Source organism: Spodoptera frugiperda, chromosome 1 (genome assembly GCF_023101765.2).
Source record: "Spodoptera frugiperda isolate SF20-4 chromosome 1, AGI-APGP_CSIRO_Sfru_2.0, whole genome shotgun sequence".
NCBI lineage: Eukaryota > Metazoa > Arthropoda > Insecta > Lepidoptera > Noctuidae > Spodoptera > Spodoptera frugiperda.
Window position 1 is genome coordinate 1480447 of NC_064212.1, and position 22933 is coordinate 1503379.

Below are 22933 nucleotides of genomic sequence, written 5' to 3' on the forward strand. Positions count from 1 at the left end.
TTTCGATTACTTTAAACGTAAAGCAAACTCGTACGAAGGGACTGACTTGATAGTTTTTGAAAATTATGTAGTCAACAAAAGAACACAATTGCTCTTAACTAATAATTAGTTACTTTATACAATAACTGCCGTACTCAGAGTAGTTTTAATGATTACTTAACCCAATCCTTAGCAATTGTTTTCGGAACAAAATCGTTATTAAGGAATAGTTTAAGTAATCATTATATGTCTCTGAGTGCGGCTGTTAGATTGTAGTCTTGTATGATGAGGGCTGATGGAACTATTTTATGAAATGTAGATATGTTACTTGTTTACAAGCCCAGCGCTGGTACTGGGGCGTAGGCCACAGGCGTAGGGGCGCAGGCCTGTCTTACGCTCATCTCCCACGCGTCTAGCAGCTGGCCTACTGAACAGCTTTTTGGTAACCTGAAGAAGAAATGTTTATGATGAGTTGCGCAATCGTTGTATGGTAGTTTGCGCAAGTATGTAAAGGTTTGCGCAAACAGTTTCCAAGTGTTTTGTATCTACTGTTTGCATTTTTTTATTTTTGCTTTGGGAAATAGGCCCTATATATAAGTTTTACTTTAAGATACACATTGCAAATTGCAAACTACGATTGAGATTTTAAAACTAATTTCGTGTAATACAAGCTTAATTTAAGTTTAAAATGTTTTAGTCTTAGTCAATTAGAATCTGACACTCTCCTACCTTACTCGGGGCGGGAGGAGACATTTAATAATTTTCCACTCATGCGAGACAAATATAACCCTCCTTTTGGCGCAGTCGGGTAATACTTTTCTAAAAGTGTATAACAATAGCAAGATATAATTACCTGGCGCATCGAGCATCCATAGCCTTTTCAAGACGAGCTAGGAAGGAGTCAGGCGCATAATTCTTGGCAGTCCTGGGCTTTAGCCGGACGGGCGGGCGGGCGGGGTAGTCGCGGGGCACGGCCACGTGCACCCCGGCCACGCAGGGCAGGCGCGGCTCGTCCAGCGCCGCCACCAGCGTTATGGCGCCGCCGCCCGCGCCGCCCGACCACGACATTGGTTCGAGGGACACCTGCCGAAGGAAGTTGGTGATGAAGTATGTGTATAGCGAGAAGATTTAGACACGTCTATGATTGGCTTACGGCGCATTCCAATAACCTACCGCTGGTAGGCAAATCTACCGATAGGTAGGTTATTGGAATGCGCCGTTATATGGTTTAGTTCAGTCAAGCTTTGATTGCGTTAGGATAATATCTTTTTTTTTACACGGTTGTTTGACCTTTCTATAGTAAAAATATGATATCTTACCTTAAACCTGGAGTCTAGCCTGGCTATTTCCCCTTGCAGGACATCCGGTATCTCCATGGGAGGCTCTTCTAACTTTGGTACCTTTTGAGGTGTCGGTAAATTTCTAGAAACAAAAAGGAAACGTTATATCGAACTCACTTTTGCCTTAGCCTTACGACTTTTATCTTTTGAGGAAAGGAAATAAATCTGTATTTTTGAAGTCAAGCCAGGGTAAGAATATTAGGTCATCATAATCACGCCCTATGCCTCCCCCAATGACTTCCAGGTAGGCTTGTTGGGAGCGACCTGCATCCAGCGGCTCCTAGCGATCTCAATCAAGTCGTCCGCCTAGCTTGTGGGTGGAAGTTCTACACCACCCTTGCCAGTACGCGGACTCCAGTCGAGATACTATCAGCCCCTACGGTCATGTCTATACTTCGAACTATGTAATAGGTAGTTATGAGAACTGTATAGGTGTAATCATTCTTACCTCATTTCTGGTCCGTTCAGCGCATCGAGAGCAGATCCGAAAGTGCGTTTGAGTGTGTGGTTAGCGAGCGGAGATTGTAGGCAGTTGTTCACCACTTCTAATAACGGATTGAATATTTGTTCCTGTTGGGAGAAGAATAATGATGTCAGAATTTGTATATGTGTTTTCCTTTCAATAATGTACCTCATTTTAATGTACACTAATAGTGTACCTTTGCGGTATACAGACAAGAATACTTTAATCATTTTTAATGTCCAAAGCTGTATGAAATAGTTATATTTAAGTTATACACTGCGCGTGTTCGCCATCGAACGTTTCCTGCATACAGGAATTGTTCAAATTCAAAGAGTTGGTAATCATAATTTGTCTGGCAAATACCATTTTTCTTTTCGATTATTCGTTAACCAGCATATTATATTAACTCATATTTTCAAGAAAAAGTCAACACAGCTAAGATTAGCTCTAGTAATATATTAAATAAAAAATGTAGTTCCTCACCTTCCCAGTGCTAGGTACGACGACTCCCTCTCCCCTCTTGAAGTCTAGTTTCTCCAGCACGACCTCACACTTGATGAGAGTCTCCAGCGGCATGCGCTTGTTTGGGTTGGACAATATATCCAATAGGTTCTTCATCTTTGTTAGCTTTTCAACATCTGTCGAGAGAAGCAAAATTTGATTAGAGCTGAGTTATTTTAAATCTATACTTTTACTAATAGTTTTATGTAAAACTGAAGATTTTGTAATCCGGAATTACTGGTCCGATTTAAATAATAATTATTTTTGCGTTGAATAGTGCATTTATCGAGGAAGGCTATAGGCTATATAATATCACGCTAGGCCGAGTACAGCGGGTGAAACCGCGGCAGTAGCTACTGCAAGGCTGGGAGAAGTAACAGTCATGATTATACTCTACTAGCTAGTAGAGTATAATCATGACTGTTATTTATTTGAAGGGGTAGACAGAGGGATCAGTAGATGTACTTTAAATCAGTTTTGATATCATCGTAAATAACAGCGTAATAGAGCTATTGATGCGTTGCCGGCTTAAAAAGAGAGAACATTATTTTCTTTTAATGTACTTTTTCTAGCCAATGCCAGGAGATTTAGGCAGTACACCTTTATAATCTTAGTATTAGAACCTAGAATATAATGAAATGGTAACAAGGAAAATGGTTGAAGAATAATACGTTAGTGAAATGACTCATGTGTTATCAACACAATGATTGGATAAACAAACAGCAAAACAATCCAGTTATAATATGCATGATACATAGGGGGCATACAGGTCAAACGAAATGAGCATTAATCATATTTTGTGGGTATGTTCACGAAGTCAAAGTTATTAGTACTTATGTATCATTACTGAAAGTTTTAAATAATTTTATTTCAAGAATTGTTGTTATCACATCCACAGCCTGTAAGTTGGAACTGCTGACTAAAGACCTCTTCTCGCACGGAAAAGGTTTGAGCATTAATCACCTCGCTTGCTCAATGCGGGTTGGCGACTTTAAACTTATAATTAGAAATTATAAGTTTCCCCCATCGAATGTTGTATACATCTTTTGGCCGGAAGACATTGCTGTCATATTGTATGCTTACATACGTTATTAATGGAACTAAAAATGGTCTAAAATAAGTTATTTTAGACCGCAAACAGCTAAAAGTTATATAATTTAGGTTATACCAAGAACTCCTTAGTAACATTCAAAGGTTTGTTCTACTTTTGTTTCAATTACTTAAAACTGTGTGAATAGAATCTATACTAATATTATAAAGTTGAAGAGTTTGTTTGTTTGTTTGAACGCGCTAATCTCCGGAACTACTGGTCCGATTTGAATAATTATTTTTGTGTTGGGTTGCATTTATCGAGGAAAGCTATAAGCTATAAAACATCACGCTATGACCAATAGGAGCCAAGCAGAGCGGGTGAAACCGCGCGGAAGTAGCTAGTCATACATACATACATATCATCACGCCTTTAATCCCTGAAGGGGTAGGCAGAGGTGCACATTATGGCACGTAATGCCACTGTGTACACCCACTTTTCACAATTTATGTTGTAAGTTCCATGTAATAGGTGGTGAGCCTATTATATAGCTAGTAATAATAATAAATCAAATACTCACTCTCCCCTTCGCTAACCATGCGATGCACCATCCGACGTAGAGGTTCGATGTACTTGGAGAGTTGTCGGACCTTCTCCCGATAGGCTGCCTCCTCGCCGCCTGGGGACGCCACGCTCGCGCCCACCGGCGTGTTCAGCGACGACGAGGGTGACGCTACCATACCCATACCGACGCCCCTAGGCGACCAGTATTCAGACAATAATAGACCATATTGTTATAACGGAAAGGATAATTTTGTGTGTTGTGTTTTTATGTGCCAAATAGGTTATTGAAAGTATTAAATAGAGTAAGTAAGGAACTGTTTAAAAGAATCTAAAAATTAACATTAATCATTATCATCATCATATCAGCCATAAGACATCCACTGTTGAACTTAGGCCTCATCCACTTAACATTCTGTTTCTATTAAATTATATCAAATTAATAAAGCACAGTTATGACTGGCTTTAGTATTCAAAAACCAACAAATCTTGTATTGCAGATCCATTAATAAATAAAACTTAGTATTTTACAACTTAAAAGTTCAATAATCAGATATAACTATTCATCCAAACAAATGAGTAAGTAGTCAACTCGGACCACATGCCTACGGCCCATTTGGGACGAGTTGGGGAATTTAAAAATAAATAATATTTTTAGTGGTCAACTCGTCCCACGTCACTACCACAATGAGACAAAGTACAGTCAGTAGCAAAAAGGTTAGTGTGGAAATAATAAAGTTCTATTACTTTGTTGAAAACAAAAGATTTTCTAGGAACTTCATTCTATCTATGTTATCATTTACTTCATAAGTGACCACCATGACCATTGTTTAAGCCACACATGTTTACTAGTCTTAGTAATTTTGGTTAATACATGAATTTGAGCGATTGCTAAAAAAAATTTGGTAACAAATTATTTAACCGACACTAAAAAAAGAGGTTCTTATTTCGTCCGGATTTTTTAATATAAAATAATCTATGAACAAAACGAAAGTAAAGAAAAAAACTATAAAAAAATATTTTTAATCTTGTGTTGCTAACTGTACCAAACATTGATAAAGTTTAAAGATCCATACAAAAAAAAAGTGGGACGAGTTGACCACTAAAAACTTAATTTATTTTTAATTTCCCCAACTCGTCCCAAATGGGCCGTAGGCATGTGGTCCGAGTTGACTACTTACTCAAACAAATTGTTAATTTAAATAAAACCTTATATCTTTGTCTTTAAGAACCATAATGAAACAACTACTCAGTCTCTAGCATACATACCTCTGTGGTTGTTGCACGTGATGTTGTAGATGTGTTGGGTTGGATGGGGACGGGCTGCCGACACTGCCGCAAGCCCCCAGCCCGCCTAGTGACGACATTGGTGACGTCATCGTTGTGCCCATCACACCTGGTGATGTTAAAATAGAACATTAGTACTGACTGTTGTATGTTTATGTGTGTGATAATAGGCAAGGTATAAGTAAGTATAAGTAGGTCTACTCATTTTGAGATTAAATAAAATAAAAGGAAAATGTACAGCATATTTCGTAAAAATATCTCTAAAGATATTGAGTTTAGAAAGAAGTCATTATCTTATAATAGCTGTTTTGCAGTTAATTACCATACATACTACAAATTATCAATTAATAGACATTAAAAAGTCATTACGCAATATTTGCGGAAGCAAGCCTAATGTCAGACTCAATTTGAAACATTGATTCTCAGCTAAAGGGACAAATAAAAATCACAATACATTTATTTGTTAAAAGTGACTGTTATATGAACAAAGAAATAAAGTATCACTCACCCATAGGACTTGGTCCTCCCATACTCGGCGAAGGAGCGGAGGGCGAAGGGCTCTGCCGGAGGAACTGAGTGGGAGGCGGCGCTCGTGCACCTTGGTAGCTGCCTGCCATCATCCCTCCCACCTCCTGCTTGTTGCCCACTCCCACGCGACCCATGTGCAGCATGTTCAACCCCACTATTTGGTTGTTACCCATGCCACCTACTGCAACAAAAATTGAATTAGTTATAGCACTTTAGAAAACATGTTTAAAAGAGAAAGCATATACTATGTTGCCTCCATTAAATATAGTCTATAAAGGTAAGCGTCCACATCGTACGCATCAGATTTTAGTTTGTCTTGTATACAAACTCATACAACTGCATCCACTGATCTGCATCGTACGGACCACTCGTCGGCAATGCCTACATGCGATGCGTACTGATGACATCATACGGAATGCGTACGATGCGGGCCTGTGGACGCTTACCTTCATTGAACAGAGTGATGCATAAAACTTTAAAGGATTAAAAGTAGCCTTTGTCACTTCAGTTGTTATCAGAGAAGAAGAAATAAAATCTACAGATCTATAATTTTGCAGGTAAAACTTACCCATTTGCCCCTGCATCTGTCCTTGCATGTTGTTCGGCGCCATCTGGCCCCCCATGCCAACCTGATTGCAAGGCATCTGCCCCATAGTGTTGGAGCCACTCATCGGCACCTGCATGGAATTGGGCATGGACATATTGGGCATCATCTGTCCTTGCATGCCACCAGCAAGTTGGTTCTGCAGCTGACTGCCCATTGGGTTACCCATACCTCCCATGCCACCCACCATGTTATTCCCCATCTGACCCTGGTTGCTCACCATTCCCATCGGACCACTCAACTTGTTCTGCAGCTGCATATTCATCTGAGGCCTATTCAAGGTCTGAAGAAGACTAGTAGCTGTCTGTGCTTGAGGTCCTTGGGACACAATTGGACCTTGTTGCCCCATTTGGCCTTGCATCCCTCCCATTCCAGGGTTAGGGCCCATCACACCTTGCTGCTGCATCTGTCCTTGAGGTCCCATTGTCATCATTTGATTTCGGGACCCTTGAGAAGCTAAGTTCTGAAGAGCATTGATTGGGTCTGGTGTGAGTCCACCCTGATTGTTGGGTCCCTGCTGGGGTTGTCCTTGTTGGGCCTGGACTTGTGGGTTGGGGCCCGGTTGTCCTTGATTAGGGCCCTGCATTTGCTGCTGACCTTGATTTTGTTTGGATTGAGCTGAAAGACATAGAAACATTTAATATAGCTGTATTTTATTAATTCATGTATTCTAGATCTATCTTAGATTATATATGGTATACTTACAGAGTTCCCTCACATGCAATATAAGTTTAGCCACCATGTTCATATACTCTTCTCGAGTTTTTGCTTTCAGAAAGACGTGGTTCTCCATCTCACTGCTGTTCCGCGCTACTTGAACTCCTGAACGCTGGATCACCTCCTCACTGTGATAATTGATGATAATGCTTATTGATTTCTTATTTCAATATTGATGTGTACCATATGAAATTGGTATACCAAATAAATAACCAATATAAAGTTGATTGAAAATCAATTTTAAAAATATTAAGTATTAATTAGGTAACTAATACACCTAAACCTCTGCCTCCGTGACTGCCGCAAGGGGGAAATGTGCCCAATATATGGTAATAGGCTCACCCCCTATTACATGGGATTTAATGCTTAAACAGTGGGTGTACAGTGGTATTATATGTCACAATGTTCAAATTCAAAGATAAAAGGTGTGACATTTTACACCTACACCTATTTCTATTACACAGTTAATTTTAAAGTTACACAATATTAACAGGAAAGTTAAGTATGGAAGGAAAAGAGTTCCTGCTAAGTATTTAATTAAATGTATTGACTATTAGGAAAATGCAATTGGGTATCTCCGTGATGTGATTAATATCAGTGAATCACCATAAAACATGGTTTGTGATGCTTTCTGATGAGAAACTATGTTGGTTTGTCTTTCTTTTACATGGCATAGGAGCATTTTTGTGGAATGATTTTCAACTCTGAAAATAAGAGGCTGGATTATATTGCAGGCCATAATTCTTAGCTAGGCTAGAGGATAACGCGGGCAGAAAGTTAGTTTCTAATAAATAATTAGGCTCAATAACACATAGAGCGCCAAATATAAGGATATCCACTAACTAACATTAACAATATATTTTACAAAAATACTAATTATGGCAATTAAAATGACTGCTAATGAAACAGATAATGACTTACATTTTGGACACCACACTCTGCCTGAACGTCGAAGTTCTCCAATTATCGTCTGAAGCCATTGTGTTGAATTGTTTCAAATATTCAATACAATGTTAAAACACTACATGTAATTATTGCAGCATTTGTAGCTACACATTGAAATCCTGAATTAAACTTGCAACTTGGTTGATGATTCACGAATTATGGAGCGTCCGTCCAATAATCCCAACCAAACCAAACTAATTTTTTCACCAACTAAAAGAAAAGACCACGAAACGAAACCATAACGAAGACAAACACCTAAAGAAAGATGTCAAAACCACAGATAATGACGCATTGACGTTTCTTTTCTTACCGCATTTGCGTTTCGTTATTTTTATATGTTTTATTTTAAATGTTAATACTAGCTTAACTAATCACTATAAAACAAGAATGAAGTATGTTTTTTTGTATTTTTGATATATAATTTTACTTTTATATAGATATAAGAATATATTTTTTATATTAAGACAAACAGAAACATTTTTTCAAGGGTGTGCAGAATGAAATTAAACGAAATCACTATTATCCTTATCATTTCATTTCTGTCAAATTTCTATAACGTCATTGTCATTCAGATTGTGAAATACTCTGGTTGAGCGCTAAAGTTTGTTATTGTTAAAATTGGTTAAATAATTTATAAATACGTGAAGATGGCATCTTCTACAGTGTTGAGAGTGAAACGTAGGCTCGAAGAGAATCCACAGGATACGCTGGTTCTTATGTGTAAACGGATAAAAACTGATAAGGAAGAAATCTCTCCGTCGTTATTCGTCTTCCGGGGCACCGTTGATATTTTTGAGTTTAATTGGTAGTAAACATGATAGGAAAGCCCTATAAAACTTCTCAGATTTTTAGAAATTGGGAGATAAGAGATATAACCAGTTTTATGATTGAGGTTATGTCCAAAGGGAATATTCTGTAGGCATGGATATTTTACAAGATTTTTATATTATTTATTATTTAGAATATACATATAGTAGGTATGGGCTAGTAGAGAAGCTTGTTGTTATTAATATCAAAAGAACAGGTCAATCGCCAAGGTTAAACAACCCTTGCCAACTTTGGTGTGTGGATGGATGACCATCATAGCAAGTCTCCTTCGTGTTTCAGAAGGAGAAAGAGTAGGAAGATAAGAAATGACTTATGGAACATTTATCTTATAATAAAGTAAGCTACTATCATCATTGTCTAGAGAAACAATAAGTAGGTAGTGGGACAGCCATGTTTCGTGTTGTATTTCGTTGAGTGAGTGAGGTTACCGGAGGCGCAATTACCCCTTCCCTAACTAACAACCCTTAAATTCCGAACCCCCAAAAGGCCTGCAACGCACTTCTAACGCCTCAGGTGTAGGTACATGAGCGGCGGCGATTGCTTACCATCAGATGATCCGTCTGCTCGTTTACCGACTTATTGCATAAAAACCGGCCAAGTGCGAGTCGGACTCGCTCATGAAGGGTTCCATAACAGCAAGTAGATGACATAATATAAAAGTTGTAAAATAACTTGGTTTTACATAGTGTTTGTATGAACGACAAAGTTATATTTGTTAATAATATCTCGTTCAAACCAATTTTCGTTGTTAGTTTCCATTGAAATCTACAGCACATATTTTTTTCAGTTTTCTCACTCTCTTATTTTAAAAGTTAGAGGGGACATACATTTTTCCACTTTGGAAGCGTCTAACTTTCAAACGATTGATTTTGACAAAAAATGGTTTTAGGAACCTTAATGTCTTTTTTAAAGACCTATCCATAGACACCCATCACGGATAAAGCTGAAAAAATTTTTTTTTTCAAATCAGTTTTATGTATGGAGTGCCCCCCTTTAATTTTTAAATTTATTATTTTTTATTCAAAATTCTAATAGCGGTTACCGAAATACACCATCTTACAAAGTTTCAACTATGTAGGCCCAACAGTTTCGGAAATAAATGGCTGTGACATACGGACGGACGGACGGACAGACAGACAGACAGACATGACAAATCTATAAGGGTTCCGTTTTTTGCCATTTGGCTACGGAACCCTAAAAAGGTACTTAGTATAACTCCGAAACCAGACTTTTGACCTTAATTGTAGTACTTTAGTAAGTTTATTCAGTTTGAGAATATTTATCTATAGAAGGTTGTCTTATCAACACTACTATTGAGAGGTGGTCCCAACATTACCCTTTGTTCTTTATCATGTGTAAGCACTAAGCACATAAATATTGTTTAAGTGAAAAAGAATATAGGAAGTTGATAAATTGACATGAGAATTTACCCATTCAGTAGGGTGCTTAAGGAGTGACCTATGTCAAGCAGCGGTCTACAATAGTTTGATAATGATTAAGTGCTGATGGATTTTTGAGTGTAGGTAAATAAAGCAACTTAGTTTTTGTAGGAATTACATTTACTTTATTTTCTTATAATTACTTGATTGGTTCTTAATATTACTTCATCCAAGAAATGGGCAGGTCGGGTCATACCCTCATGGCAAGCATAACTCAAATACCAAAGAATGCTCATAACATGTGAGCAGCATCCCACTGTTCTTAAACCTACAATACAATATATACAGATCATTTCGAGCCTTCTGATATTTTATTAATGGCAACTAACTAAACATGTCTTCTACGTTTCGTTTCATTATATTACATTTCGTTACTAAAATCTTTTAATTGATATATTTGCTAAACCCCAGCTTCTAAAAATATTATTTTTACAGAAAAATGAATGGTTTAGTTGCCTCAATTAGTGGTACAAATTTTATCAGGGAACACCAAAAAAAGAATGCTGTAAGAATTCTGCCATTCTTCTTTGTACATTCACAGGAAACCACACATGTCAAGAATCTTTTACCAAAAACAGATATAAAGCAGCAGACCCTACCCAACGTAGACACTATCATAGAAAAATTAAGAAAAGAAAGAAAAGAGGTCACAACTAAAAGTCGTTACGAAATATTCAACTGAGAAGCTAAATTAAAAAAGATCATTAATTGGGTCTGGTATGAGTCCACCCTGATTGTTGGGTCCTTGCTGGGGTTGTCCTTGTTGGGCCTGGACTTGTGCTGAAAGACATAGAAACATTTAATATAGCTGTATTTTATTAATTCATGTATTCTATCTCTATCTTAGGGCGGCCGTACACGGACTGCTCGAGCAGTTAGCGGCTGAGCGGCATACACGGACCGCTCGAGCGTTGGTTGTACCCAACTGCTCGAGCAGTTGATTTTCTTTTGATTTTTTTCAGCAGACGCCGCGAGGCCGCAAAGGGCGGGGGGAGGGAAGTCGGAGAGCTGTCGACTGCTCTAGAGCAGTCAACGGCTCGAGCAGTCGGTGTATGCCACGCACGAGTGGTCGACGGCACGATGGAATTTCATCATGCAGTTGACGGCTTGAAGCGGTCGCGACTGCTCGAGCAGTCGTGTGTACGGCAGCGAATGAATGGCTATAGTTCATCGCGCAGTCGCGGCTTCAAGCAGTCGGTTATAACTGCTTGAAGCAGTCCGTGTACGGCTGGCCTTAGATTATAAATGGTATACTTACAGAGTTCTCTCACATACACTACAAGTTTAGCCACCATGTTCATGTACTCTTCTCGAGTTTTGGCTTTCAGAAAGACATGGTTCTCTATCTCACTGCTGTTCCGTGCTACTTGAACTCCTGCACGCTGGATCAGCTCCTCACTGTAATAATTAAGAGTATATTATGATAATGCTTATTAATTTCTTATTTCAATATTGATGTGTACCATATGAAATTGCTTTACCAAATAAATAACCAATATAAAGTTGATTGAAAATCAATTTTAAAAATATTAAGTATTAATTTGGTAACTAATACACCTAAACCTCTGCCTCAGCGACTGCCGCAAGGGTTCTCGGGTCAAGTATTGCTGGACTTTTTTGGACAGAGCATGGAAATGTGCCCAATATATGGTAATAGGCTCACCCCCTATTACATGGGATTTAAAACTTAAACAGTGAAAAGTGGGTGTACAGTGGCATTATATGTCACAATGTGCACCTCTGCCTACCCTTTCAAAGATAAAAGGTGTGGTGATTAACACCTACACCTATTTCTTTTACACAGTTAATTTTAAAGTTACACAATATTAACAGGAAAGCTAAGTATGGAAGGAAAAGAGATCCTGCTAAGTATTAAATTAATAATAATAATAATAAAGAAATGATAACACCATATTTACAACAAATGAAAAAATATTTTACAGAAAATTAAACACACCACACACCAACATAACAGACGACCAGAATACGACACCAAGTAAAGAACAACTAGAAGCATTTTGGGCGGGTATTTGGGAAGAATCTGTCAGTCATAATGATAGAGCTGCTTGGGTAACAGAGGAAGAAACAAAGTGGATAGGTATAGATGAAATGGAATTTATAGAAATCACAGAATCAGATATTGCAAACGTAACAGCTAGACTACATAATTGGAAATCCCCTGGAATAGATAAATTACATAACTTTTGGTACAAAAAATTAACTATCCTTCATAAATACATAGCAAAAAACCTTACTGAAATAGTATTAGGAAAACAAAGTATACCTGAGTTTATTGCCACAGGAATAACCTACATGCTACCTAAAACCAAGCACTCACCTTCACCTTCTCAGTACCGACCTATCACTTGCCTTCCGACCATCTATAAAATACTTACATCAGCAGTCACAATCAAAATCAACTCACACATTGAACAACACAAAATAATGGCTGAGGAACAAAAGGGGTGCAGGCGGGGCCACATGGGTTGCAAAGAACAACTGATAATCGATTCCACTATTCATAAACATGCTACATCTAAAAATAGAAACCTTCATTGCACTTATATTGATTACAAAAAAGCCTTCGATAGTATCCCACATTCTTGGTTATTAAAAATATTAGAGATCTACAGAATAAATCACCAAATCATTGATTTCCTTCGCAACATAATGCTTCAGTGGAAAACCACATTGCAAATCAGAACTAATAACAATATTGTAACTACACGACCTATAACTATAAAAAAAGGTATCTACCAAGGAGACTCACTGAGCCCCCTGTGGTTCTGCCTCGCACTGAACCCCTTATCCCACCTATTGCAGCGTAGCCAGGCTGGATATTGCCTCAAACATAGTTCAGAAGAAACTACAATTTCACATCTTGTCTATATGGATGATATAAAGCTTTATGCTAAAACTGAAAAAGAAATGAAAATATTGGTAGACATTACGGCAAAGTTCAGTAGAGACATTAATATGCAATTCGGGTTAGATAAATGTAAGACACTTCATGTAGTAAAAGGCAAAATCCAACCTGGGGATTACGTAGTAAACAACACAGACACTATATCAGCATTAGAACCGACTGACTTATACAAATATTTAGGTTACACGCAACTAAAAGGGCTCGACCATATAAAAATTAAAAATTCACTCACTGTAGAATATAAAAGAAGAATAAACGCCATTTGCAAAACACAACTTTCTGGAAAACACTTAGTAAAAGCTATAAACACTTTCGCTATTCCCATACTAACTTACTCATTTGGAATAATTAAATGGTCAAAAACAGATACAGAACAACTCGAACGCACAATACGCACTACACTCACAAAACACAATAATCTACATCCTAAATCAGCAATAGAGAGATTAACCATTAAAAGGCAGAATGGTGGCAGAGGGCTAATAGATATACATTACCTCTGGCAAAAACAAATAAGTAAATTAAAAACATTTTTCCATACTAAATCCCAAAGTAGTAAGATCCATAAAGCCATAGTTATGAATGATCTCAATTACACACCACTTAATCTAAGTGAACAAATAGGCGCAGAGACTCCGAACCAAAATGACCCACAGAAAGAAAAACTTGAAACCTGGAAAAGGAAAGTCTTACATGGCCGACACCCACATGACCTGGAACAAGCTCACATTAACACAATTGCTTCGAATAAATGGTTGAAAATAGGTAGTCTATTCCCAGAGACAGAGGGATTTATTATAGCAATCCAGGATCAAATCATTAACACGAAAAATTACAGAAAATATATTATTAAAGACCCCACAGTAACAAATGATAAATGTCGTAAATGTCACACACAACCAGAAACCATACAACATATTACAGGAGCATGCACAACACTCACACAAACCGATTACACACACAGACACAACCAGATAGTAAACGTCATTCACCAAAAACTTGCACTCAAATACACACTCATACAAAACACAAACACACCATACTACAAATACACGCCAGAAACGGTTCTAGAAAACACTACACACAAACTTTACTACGATCGCGCCATTCTTACCGACAGAACAATCCACTACAATAGACCAGACATAACACTACAGGACAAAACCAATAAAATAACCTACCTAATAGATATCGCAGTACCAAATACCCATAACATACAAAAAACAATCACTGAAAAAATTACAAAATATGCAGAACTCAAAGATGAAATAAGCAGAATCTGGAAACAAAACAAAGTTTATGTGGTCCCTATAGTTCTTTCCACCACAGGTGTAATACCAAACCATCTCCTCCATAGTCTCAAATTGCTAGATCTGAAAGAAACACTGTATATAACTCTCCAAAAAGCAGCAATCCTCAACACCTGCCGAATCGTCAGAAAGTTCATGCAAATAGAAGAATCTGAAACCAACCACTAGACAACACTTGCCAACACTTACCTTACTCACCACACCCTGTATTTACTTGGTCATCATGGCCCGTAAATATGGAGGACACTAGCTTTATAGCTAAGAGAAAGTTCTACTTTCTAGAAAATAATAATAAGTCCGCAAGGCAGCTTGTGGCGAGCTGTTGGGCAGTGGCGACCCCACAGACCTGACTCCCTACTTTTTAACTCCGGTTAGTACTCGTGACTATCCGAAGTGGCCACTCCTACCTCACTCTTGCCTTAATCGGCTGGTTTGAGTGGAGATTCGCAAGAGTGGAGTTGCCTTCAGCTCCACTTGGGGGAAGGACGTATCCCAGTAAGATGCTGGTAGGGGTCTTGACCGTACTTCCGGGATTGCTCTGATAGCCGTGGGATGCCTCCCCTTCCTCAAGCAGCTCAACGGATGTTGCTTCCCTTGTCGCTACATGCTAGCGGCCGTTTCCGGGGCCCACTATTGAGTTTGCGAGTCACCCCCTGCCTGTTTATCCGTATTTTTCAATATTGGTCAGGGGCAGGGGCCATAGTCCCCATAGTTAACTGGTTAACTATTCCACAGCCACCCACACCCATATCCCTATCATTTCCTTTTACCATATCTCACAATAGTCCTGCATCAACCGGGGATTGTCCTTTGGTGTACTTCCATAGTGCATACAGGGATAATCGCCGGCTGATGTCCCATTACATTTAGATTAAAATTGTTCAACGGGCCTCTGCGAGTTGGCTTCGGCCCCTCGTACGCCTTCCAAAGGTCCGGGACCCTGTGGTCCCGTGATTATGTAAGGAACAAACATAATAATAATAATAAAATTTATTTATTTTCCACCATATTAATACAGACATTGGTCTTAAAACTAAGCTTATATAATAATTAATAATATAATAAATTTTGTAGTAAGTTACACGACCAGGTTTAAAACAGTTGAAAAGACAAGTGGTGGGATTCAGGAACCCAAACTAGGAAAACCTGTACTATGGGCTCCTGGCCTTTCCCTCGGACGGACGGATATGGACTATTATTTTACAAATTATATAAATTTATATGAAAATAACTTCAATAAACAAAACTAAAACTTCTTCTAAACAAAAAGATAAAAAATATTAGTAATAAAATTTAAAAAGTACCAATCTGAGTGTGTGTGTGTGTGTGTGTGTGTGTGTGTGTGTGCGTGTGCGTGTGTGTATGTGAGTGAACGTGTGTGCGACTGCTTGTGTGTGTTTGTAAGAGTGTGGTGAGTGCGTGTGTATGTGGTGAGAAGTAATACATATTTGTGTGTGAAGTGATGTACGCATGCATGTATACCATGTTGTGAGAATGTGTGATTGACATGCGCTAGCATAAAGTAGTGAGTAGTTGTTCTGTCTGTTCGTAATCTAGTTCTAAAAGCCATTGAGTAACTTTTTTTTTACATTCTAATTTGGACAGTTTAACGATTTCAAGTTTTTTGTTTACTTTATTGTATAAATTATTGCTTCTATAGTTGAGGAATTTCTGGGCAAAGGATGTGTGGACTGGAACTGGATTACACACATCAAAGTATCTTCTTTTGTTTTGTTTGTTTTGGATTGAAGGGAGATCAATAGATGCGTGCTTTTTGAGGATGATGTCAAGTATATAGAGTTGTCTAACTGTAAGGATGTTGCTGTCTTTATACAATGAAGTAGTTGGGTAGAGTCTGGGTTTGGATAGTGCTACTTTTAGAATTAATCGTTGGCCTCTTTCGACTGTAAGGAAGTTAGATTTATGGGAGCCACCCCAAATAGAAATGCCATAACAGAGAATAGATTGACAGAGTGATTTATACACAGTTTTTATTATTTTCCAGCATGTAACATGTCTAAGGTTTTTAAAAATATGAATAAGTTTTCTAGTCTTTTGCGTTAAGTTAAAAATGTGTTTTTTGAAAGTTAAATTTTGATGGATTGTTATGCCTAAGTATTTTATTGTGTCGGTTTTGGATATATTTGGACAAGTGGAACAATTAAAAACAGAGGAATGACAAGAATGAGCGTAAATATTAAAGTTATTAGGGATGGTTGAGAAATTGTGTATTGAGTAAGTGATGTACTTAGTTTTGGCTGCATTTAATGTTAACTTATTGATAGCGAGCAAGTGAGTAACTATATTAAAGCCATTTTGAGCAGAGCAAAATGTCTCGTCCCAAGTGTCTCCGAAAAAGGTTAGTGTGGTGTCATCTGCATATGATAGTATTTGACAGTTGTTAATATTTAGATTACATAAGTCATTAATATAACAAAGAAATAGGGTTGGGCCTAAAATACTGCCTTGAGGCACACCCATGTTAATGTCATTTTCTGTACTTAACGTGTTTCCTATTCGAACTATTTGGGTGCGATCTTCTAAATAATTTCGAAAAAGAGCTAGTTGATTATTCCTAATACCCAGTTTTTCTAATTTATCTACCAAGAGTCGTGGACAAACTGTATCAAAAGCCTTTTGCAGATCTAAAAATATAGTCAAACATTTTTTCTTATTATCCAATTTGTCAACAATGAATTCGCTGAAACTATGTAAACAATCAGTGGTTGAGATACCTTTCCTAAAGCCATATTGGTATTTGGAAAGGATATTTTTGTCTTCTAAAAATTTTATGAGATTATTATTTATTATCCTTTCAAATATTTTTGACAAGATTGGAAGCATAGCTATAGGTCGGTAATTAGAGGCATCCTCTTTATTCCCACTTTTAAATATAGGCACGATTACAGACTTCTTTAAACATTTTGGAAAGACACCTTCTGCCAGGCATCTATTTAGGATAAAAGTAAGAGGAGGAACTATGATATTTTTTAAATACTTTAACACAACTGGAGAAATGTTGTCCCAGCCCGAACCACAGTCAGGACGTAAGTTAATAATAATCTTCTCAACTTCTTCTTCAGTTGTCTCGAGGAGAACAAGAGAGTTAGAGATAGAGTCGGTATTTGAGACATTGTTTGGAAGTGGGTTAAGACCAGAAGGAATTTTTTTGGCTAGTTCAGAACCTATGTTCGAAAAATAATTGTTTACTTCATTTAAGGAGTCTACTGGTGAGGTTTTAATATTTAAGAGTTCTAACGGCTGATTATTAGGTTTTTGTAAGTTGGTTATAGTTTTTATGGCAGTCCAAATCTTTTTATTGTTATTTCCTGTTGATTTAAGTAAATTACTATCATATTGTCTTTTACATTTTTTTAATATATCATTACAAAAATTTCTGTATCTAGTATATGATATTTTTAATATGTTATTGTCGGGATTTTGCTTTAGTTTGTAGTGCATTTTATCTCTAGTTCTAATGCATCTTAAGAGACCAGGCGTTATCCAGGGTTTCAAGGTTACTTTATTTCTGGGGACTTTCCGGCTTGTTGAATTTTTAGTTATAATATGTTGTATGCTATCTACTAAATAGTTCATCGATTCATCTGCAGTGATATTCTTGTTGTATACATGGTTAAAATCTATTTCCTCACAGTCATTCAACAATTGTTCATAATTTATTTTATTTATTATTTTGCACTTGTTAAGTTTATGTCGGTTACCGGAGTACATACAAAAAAGAACAGGCTCATGATCAGTGATAGCGGTCTGTAGGATAAAAGTGTGTGAGTATATTTTTGTTTTAATAATAACATGGTCGAGGCAGCTGTTTCCTCTAGTTTGTTCATAATGGGCAGGTATCATACCGAAGAAAGCAAGAATGTCGAGATAATTAGAAGTATTTAGATTAATTTCTTTTATATTTATATTAAGGTCTCCCACGAGAATAATATTTTTAAAATTTGAAAGACTTGTGAGTAATTGCTGTAAAGAGCTTAGGAAATTGTCCAATAAAAGAAAACTAGGTGGCCTATAGATTGCAATAATGGCGGTTTCATTATTTATCTTTAAGAGGAGACAGTTTGCTTCCAGTACTTCTGGTTCTTCTATTTTGCAATTAATATCACTATTTATGTAAATAACTAAACCATCATTTTGATTATAATTACGTGACGTTGAGAAGCTGGAGTACCCGGGTAATACGGGAAGACTGTTGACGGATGAGAGCCAGCATTCAGATAAAATTATTACATCACAGTTGAACTGTAATCTGTTTAGTAATACATTTAAGCTGAGAAAGTTTTTGTTAAGACTTCTAATGTTTTGTTGTAGGATTTTTAGGTATAGGTTTGGATTAGATAATACATTTTTACATACCTCAGGGTCGCAAGTATGCAGTTCCGTTAAGTGGAAACTGTCGATACTGTCTATATTGTTTAAGTCAGCGAATTTTGATTATTATAAACCGGTGTCGTTTTGATTTGACATTCAAAGGTATTTTTGTGTTGCAAGTATGTTTATAAATTGGTAGTACCAGCGGCGGCCTTACCCATTGCGAGGCTCCGGGCGGCAGGTCTTTGCGAGGCCCTTTGTCCTTCGTAAAAAGTATGTGATGCGAAAGTAGGTCTGGTTGTTTGGTTTAGGTACTTGTTATGTTTGACGAGAAATACTAAAGTTATACAAATAAATAAAATTTGAGTTTTAAAAGATTTTACTTTGAAAGATTTGCAAAATTAAAAAAATAAGGGGTGATACATTTTAAAATTAATGTTTGCGACTTTTCCTAAGACTAAAATTTTTAATTAAAACAGAATAATCTAACTAGTCTCAGCACGGGGTCAAATCGGGCTATTAACTTTACTAAATATATAAAGTTGCCGCTTGTCTCACTCGAATCACACATATATATACATAGATGTGGCTATACAACACCTAGACGCATTCATCAATTGGCTCGATAATTATCGAGAAAATGGTTTTCAGTCATCTCTTGTAACAGCGAGAGAGGGATAATGAGATTGACAGACAGTTTAAACTAGTCAGAAGACGACGTAAAAAAAGGCATTTTGTTTATGAAGGGAAAGATGAAGTTCATGAATTGAATGCGGAAGAGATTTTCAAAATAAACTATTTTTATGTTATTGTCGACAACGTGCGCGCAAGCTGTCATCCTAGGTTTGAGGCATTTAAACACCATGAGAGCATATTTGGTTTCATGTATAATACAAAAAGATTAAAGGAAATTAGTGATAGTGAACTTTTGAAACGATGCAGCGACTTGCAAATATCTATGACAGTAGGAGAATCATGTGATATTGATGGACATGAATTGTACGAAGAACTGAATATGTTCATTCGTGTGTATGAAGGAAACGACGACATTATCTCGGTGCTGAAATACATAATAGAAAAAAAATTAACCGAAGTTTACTATCGAAATAGTCCTGAGAATTATTGCCACCACACCTGTTACAGTTGCGTCTGCTGAAAGGAGTTTTTCGAGGCTTAAAATCATTAAAACATATTTGAGGAATTCGATGACACAAGATCGGCTTTCAGCCCTTGCTATTCTTTCCATCGAAAATGACGTAGCTCATTCGTTAGATTATTCTGTTAAGAGTTGACGAACGAAATGAATCGCGGGGATGCCCCGAGAGATAGAATAGCAGAACATTAACTGTCTCGACTCCCGAGCTAACCCGAATGCTATACGATTAAAAAACAGATCTTCAAGTATTTTGAGGCGCGATATTCAAGTACTATCAATTACACTGTTAGAAATTTCTATTGTAATTTTGCAACAAATGCGTTGGAAGTACACTGCCAAGACATTATAGTAAAATTAAAGCTGTTTTAGTAATTTTAATGGAATTAGTTAAGTAACTAACTTTATTTTAATTTACCGCTATGTTATAACCTGAATAAGTAATTAAGGATCAAAATAAAAAGATTTAAAAAATCTATATTTTTTTAAATTTGCTTGGGTTGTGTAGCGCGAGGCCCTTGCAAGAGCGAGGCCCCGGGCGATTGCCCTGTTCGCCACCCCCTAAGGCCGCCTCTGGGTAGTACAATGTAAAAATGTAACAGGTTTATATTGTAAAGTATATTATTGTATGTGATATAATAAAGTGTGAATTGCGTGAGATATCTATTATAGCGCTTAATAAGTGGAGAGAGTGTTGAGTGTAAGTTGAAGGTTGAAAGTGTAAGTTTTGTGTAAGTGTGTGTATGTGTGTATAAAGGACAACAGTGTAGTTTAGTGTGCGTGTGTTGTTTAATTGGTACAAGTAATACAAAATAAAATAAAGATAAAAAACAATGTAACATAGGTTTTTGGAACAGTAATATAGTCATATGTTTGACATAGACACTACATTCTCTAAGTCTATTTCTCTCTTAATAATATTCTCTAAGTCTGTTTCTCTCTTAATAATACTAGCCTTAACCTTATCATTTTTCTTTAAGAAAATTTTACCAAAAGATGTCCAGCAGTACATATAATTTTGCTCTTTGGCAAATTTTCTAGCAAGATAATATAAATGCTGGGTTTGTGGGGGCAAGTACTCACTGAGGTAGATCGGAGTTGCAGGGCCGTCCATGTTGAGGTGTGTGGAATTTAGCTTGTTTTGTTTGTTTGTAGAGTTGAAGTACCGAGCTTTCTTGATAATATGGTCCTTTGTAGAAGCACTAGTTAACTCGACAATTATGCGTGAAGCTTTATCCTTTTTGTTTGTACAGTATACCTCTCTGATCTCCGATTTTTCAATATGAGCACCAATGACATTTGTCGCATTTTGCACAATCTTACAAAGATCTTCCTCCTTCACAGTGGGTGATAATGGTATGTTACGAATTTCAACTCTATCTTCCAGTTGTTTGATATAACAACTGGAAGATAGAGTTGACAGCTTAGAACGCACGCTCAACACCAAGAAAATTGAAATTCGTAACATACCATTATCAATTTAGTATTTTATTTGTAAAAATATATATATATGTATATACTTTATTTTGTTGTTATATAGACGATCTGCTTTCTTTTCGGATTCCAAGATATCCACTTTATTTTTCATGTCATCATACTGTTTTGATACAAATGCAATGGATTCTTTGATTTCAGAGTTCTGTTTCAACAACTCGTTCATCATATTTTGTAGTGTATCAAGGGCGGAGTGAGTTTTGTTGCTGCGTTCTTCGCATTTGGATGTGTGAGATTGGAATATTTGTTTCATTTCCGACATGAAGAGCTTTTGTCCATCATCATATATCGGAGTAACAATATCAATGGAAGTTTCACTTGAGTCATTATTCGAAGCACTTTGTGTGCATTTTTGTCCTTGAAGTGAAGATTTCGAGCGAGTTGAGGGGGCGGCGGGGGGCGGGGGCGTGTGACGCAACGGCATTTTGTATACGCAGGTACCAGGATATCATAAATCATAGGGTGAGATAGAAACAGTAGAAGTTCGGTAGAAGTTCGGGGGTCAGCCAGACTGGTCGTCGATCGAGTATTTCGTACTAATTTGTTGTCCGTCCACTATAAGTTGAACCGTAGCTTATTATTAGGAGAAGTAGTCGAAACGCATGGGTCAGCTAGACTGGTCGACGATCGAGAATCCTGTACTAATCTGTTGTCCGTCCACTATAAGTTGAACCGTAGTGCGTTAGTGTTTGTGTGTTGCACTCACGTAATTTACGGTAAGTATGTTATTTGGATGACCTCCTTGCTGTTACTGGGCGCCGAATATTTGCACTGAATTTATTTTCGTATTTTATTTAATTTTTACTTTAAAATTTTAAATTTTAACTATGGGAAAATGCAATCGGGTATCTCAGTGACGTGATTAATATCAGTGAATCATCATAAAACATGGTGTGATGCCTTCCGATGAGAAACTATGTTGGTTTGTCTTTCTTTTACATGGCATAGGAGCATTTTTGTGGAATGATTTTCAACTCTGAAAATAAGAGGCTGGAGCATATTGCAGGCCATAATTCTTAGCTAGGCTAGAGGATAACGCGGGCAGAAAGTTAGTTTCTAATAAATAATTAGGCTCAATGACTCATTGAGCGCGCAACAAGGATATCCACTAACTAACACTAATAATATATTTTTACAAATAAAATACTAAATATGGCAATTAAAATGACTGCCAATGAAACAGATAATGACTTACAGTTTGGACACCACACTCTGCCTGAACGTCGAACTTTTCCAAGAATCTTCGTATAAAGCCATTGTGTTAAATTGTTTCAAATTTTCAATACAATTAAAACACTACATGTAATTATTGCAGCATTTGTAGCTACACATTAAAATCCTAAATTAAACTTGCAACTTGGTTGATGATTCACGAATTATGGAACTTCCGTCCAATAATCCCAACCGGTTTGGTTGATAACGAAGACAACAGACAAACACCTAAAGAAAGATGTCAAAACAACATAATGACGCGTTGACGTTTCTTTTCTTAACGC

The 22933-nt window shown here is 37.1% G+C and overlaps 1 protein-coding gene across 4 annotated transcripts; it reads right to left on the reverse strand.

Annotated features, from left to right (window-relative positions):
• Positions 1–246: 246 nt before the first annotated feature.
• LOC118273302 (mediator of RNA polymerase II transcription subunit 15) lies at positions 247–22884 on the reverse strand. Of its 4 annotated transcripts, none has more exons than XM_035590202.2 (11): positions 22633–22884; positions 6999–7138; positions 6258–6911; positions 5670–5870; positions 5144–5270; positions 3894–4069; positions 2266–2420; positions 1768–1889; positions 1299–1401; positions 833–1062; positions 247–426 (listed from the first exon to the last, which is right to left on the reverse strand). In XM_035590202.2, the coding sequence occupies exons 1-11, from the start codon at positions 22692–22694 to the stop codon at positions 312–314; spliced, it is 2085 nt and encodes a 694-aa protein (XP_035446095.2). In that variant the 5' UTR covers positions 22695–22884; the 3' UTR covers positions 247–311. The 4 variants fall into 4 exon arrangements, with proteins under 4 accessions (XP_035446095.2, XP_050552171.1, XP_035446096.1 ...); XM_050696214.1 differs by having other exon boundaries at positions 3894–4076; positions 5142–5270; XM_035590203.2 differs by lacking the exon at positions 22633–22884 and adding an exon at positions 7932–8224.
• Between the last annotated feature and the right edge of the window lie 49 nt (positions 22885–22933).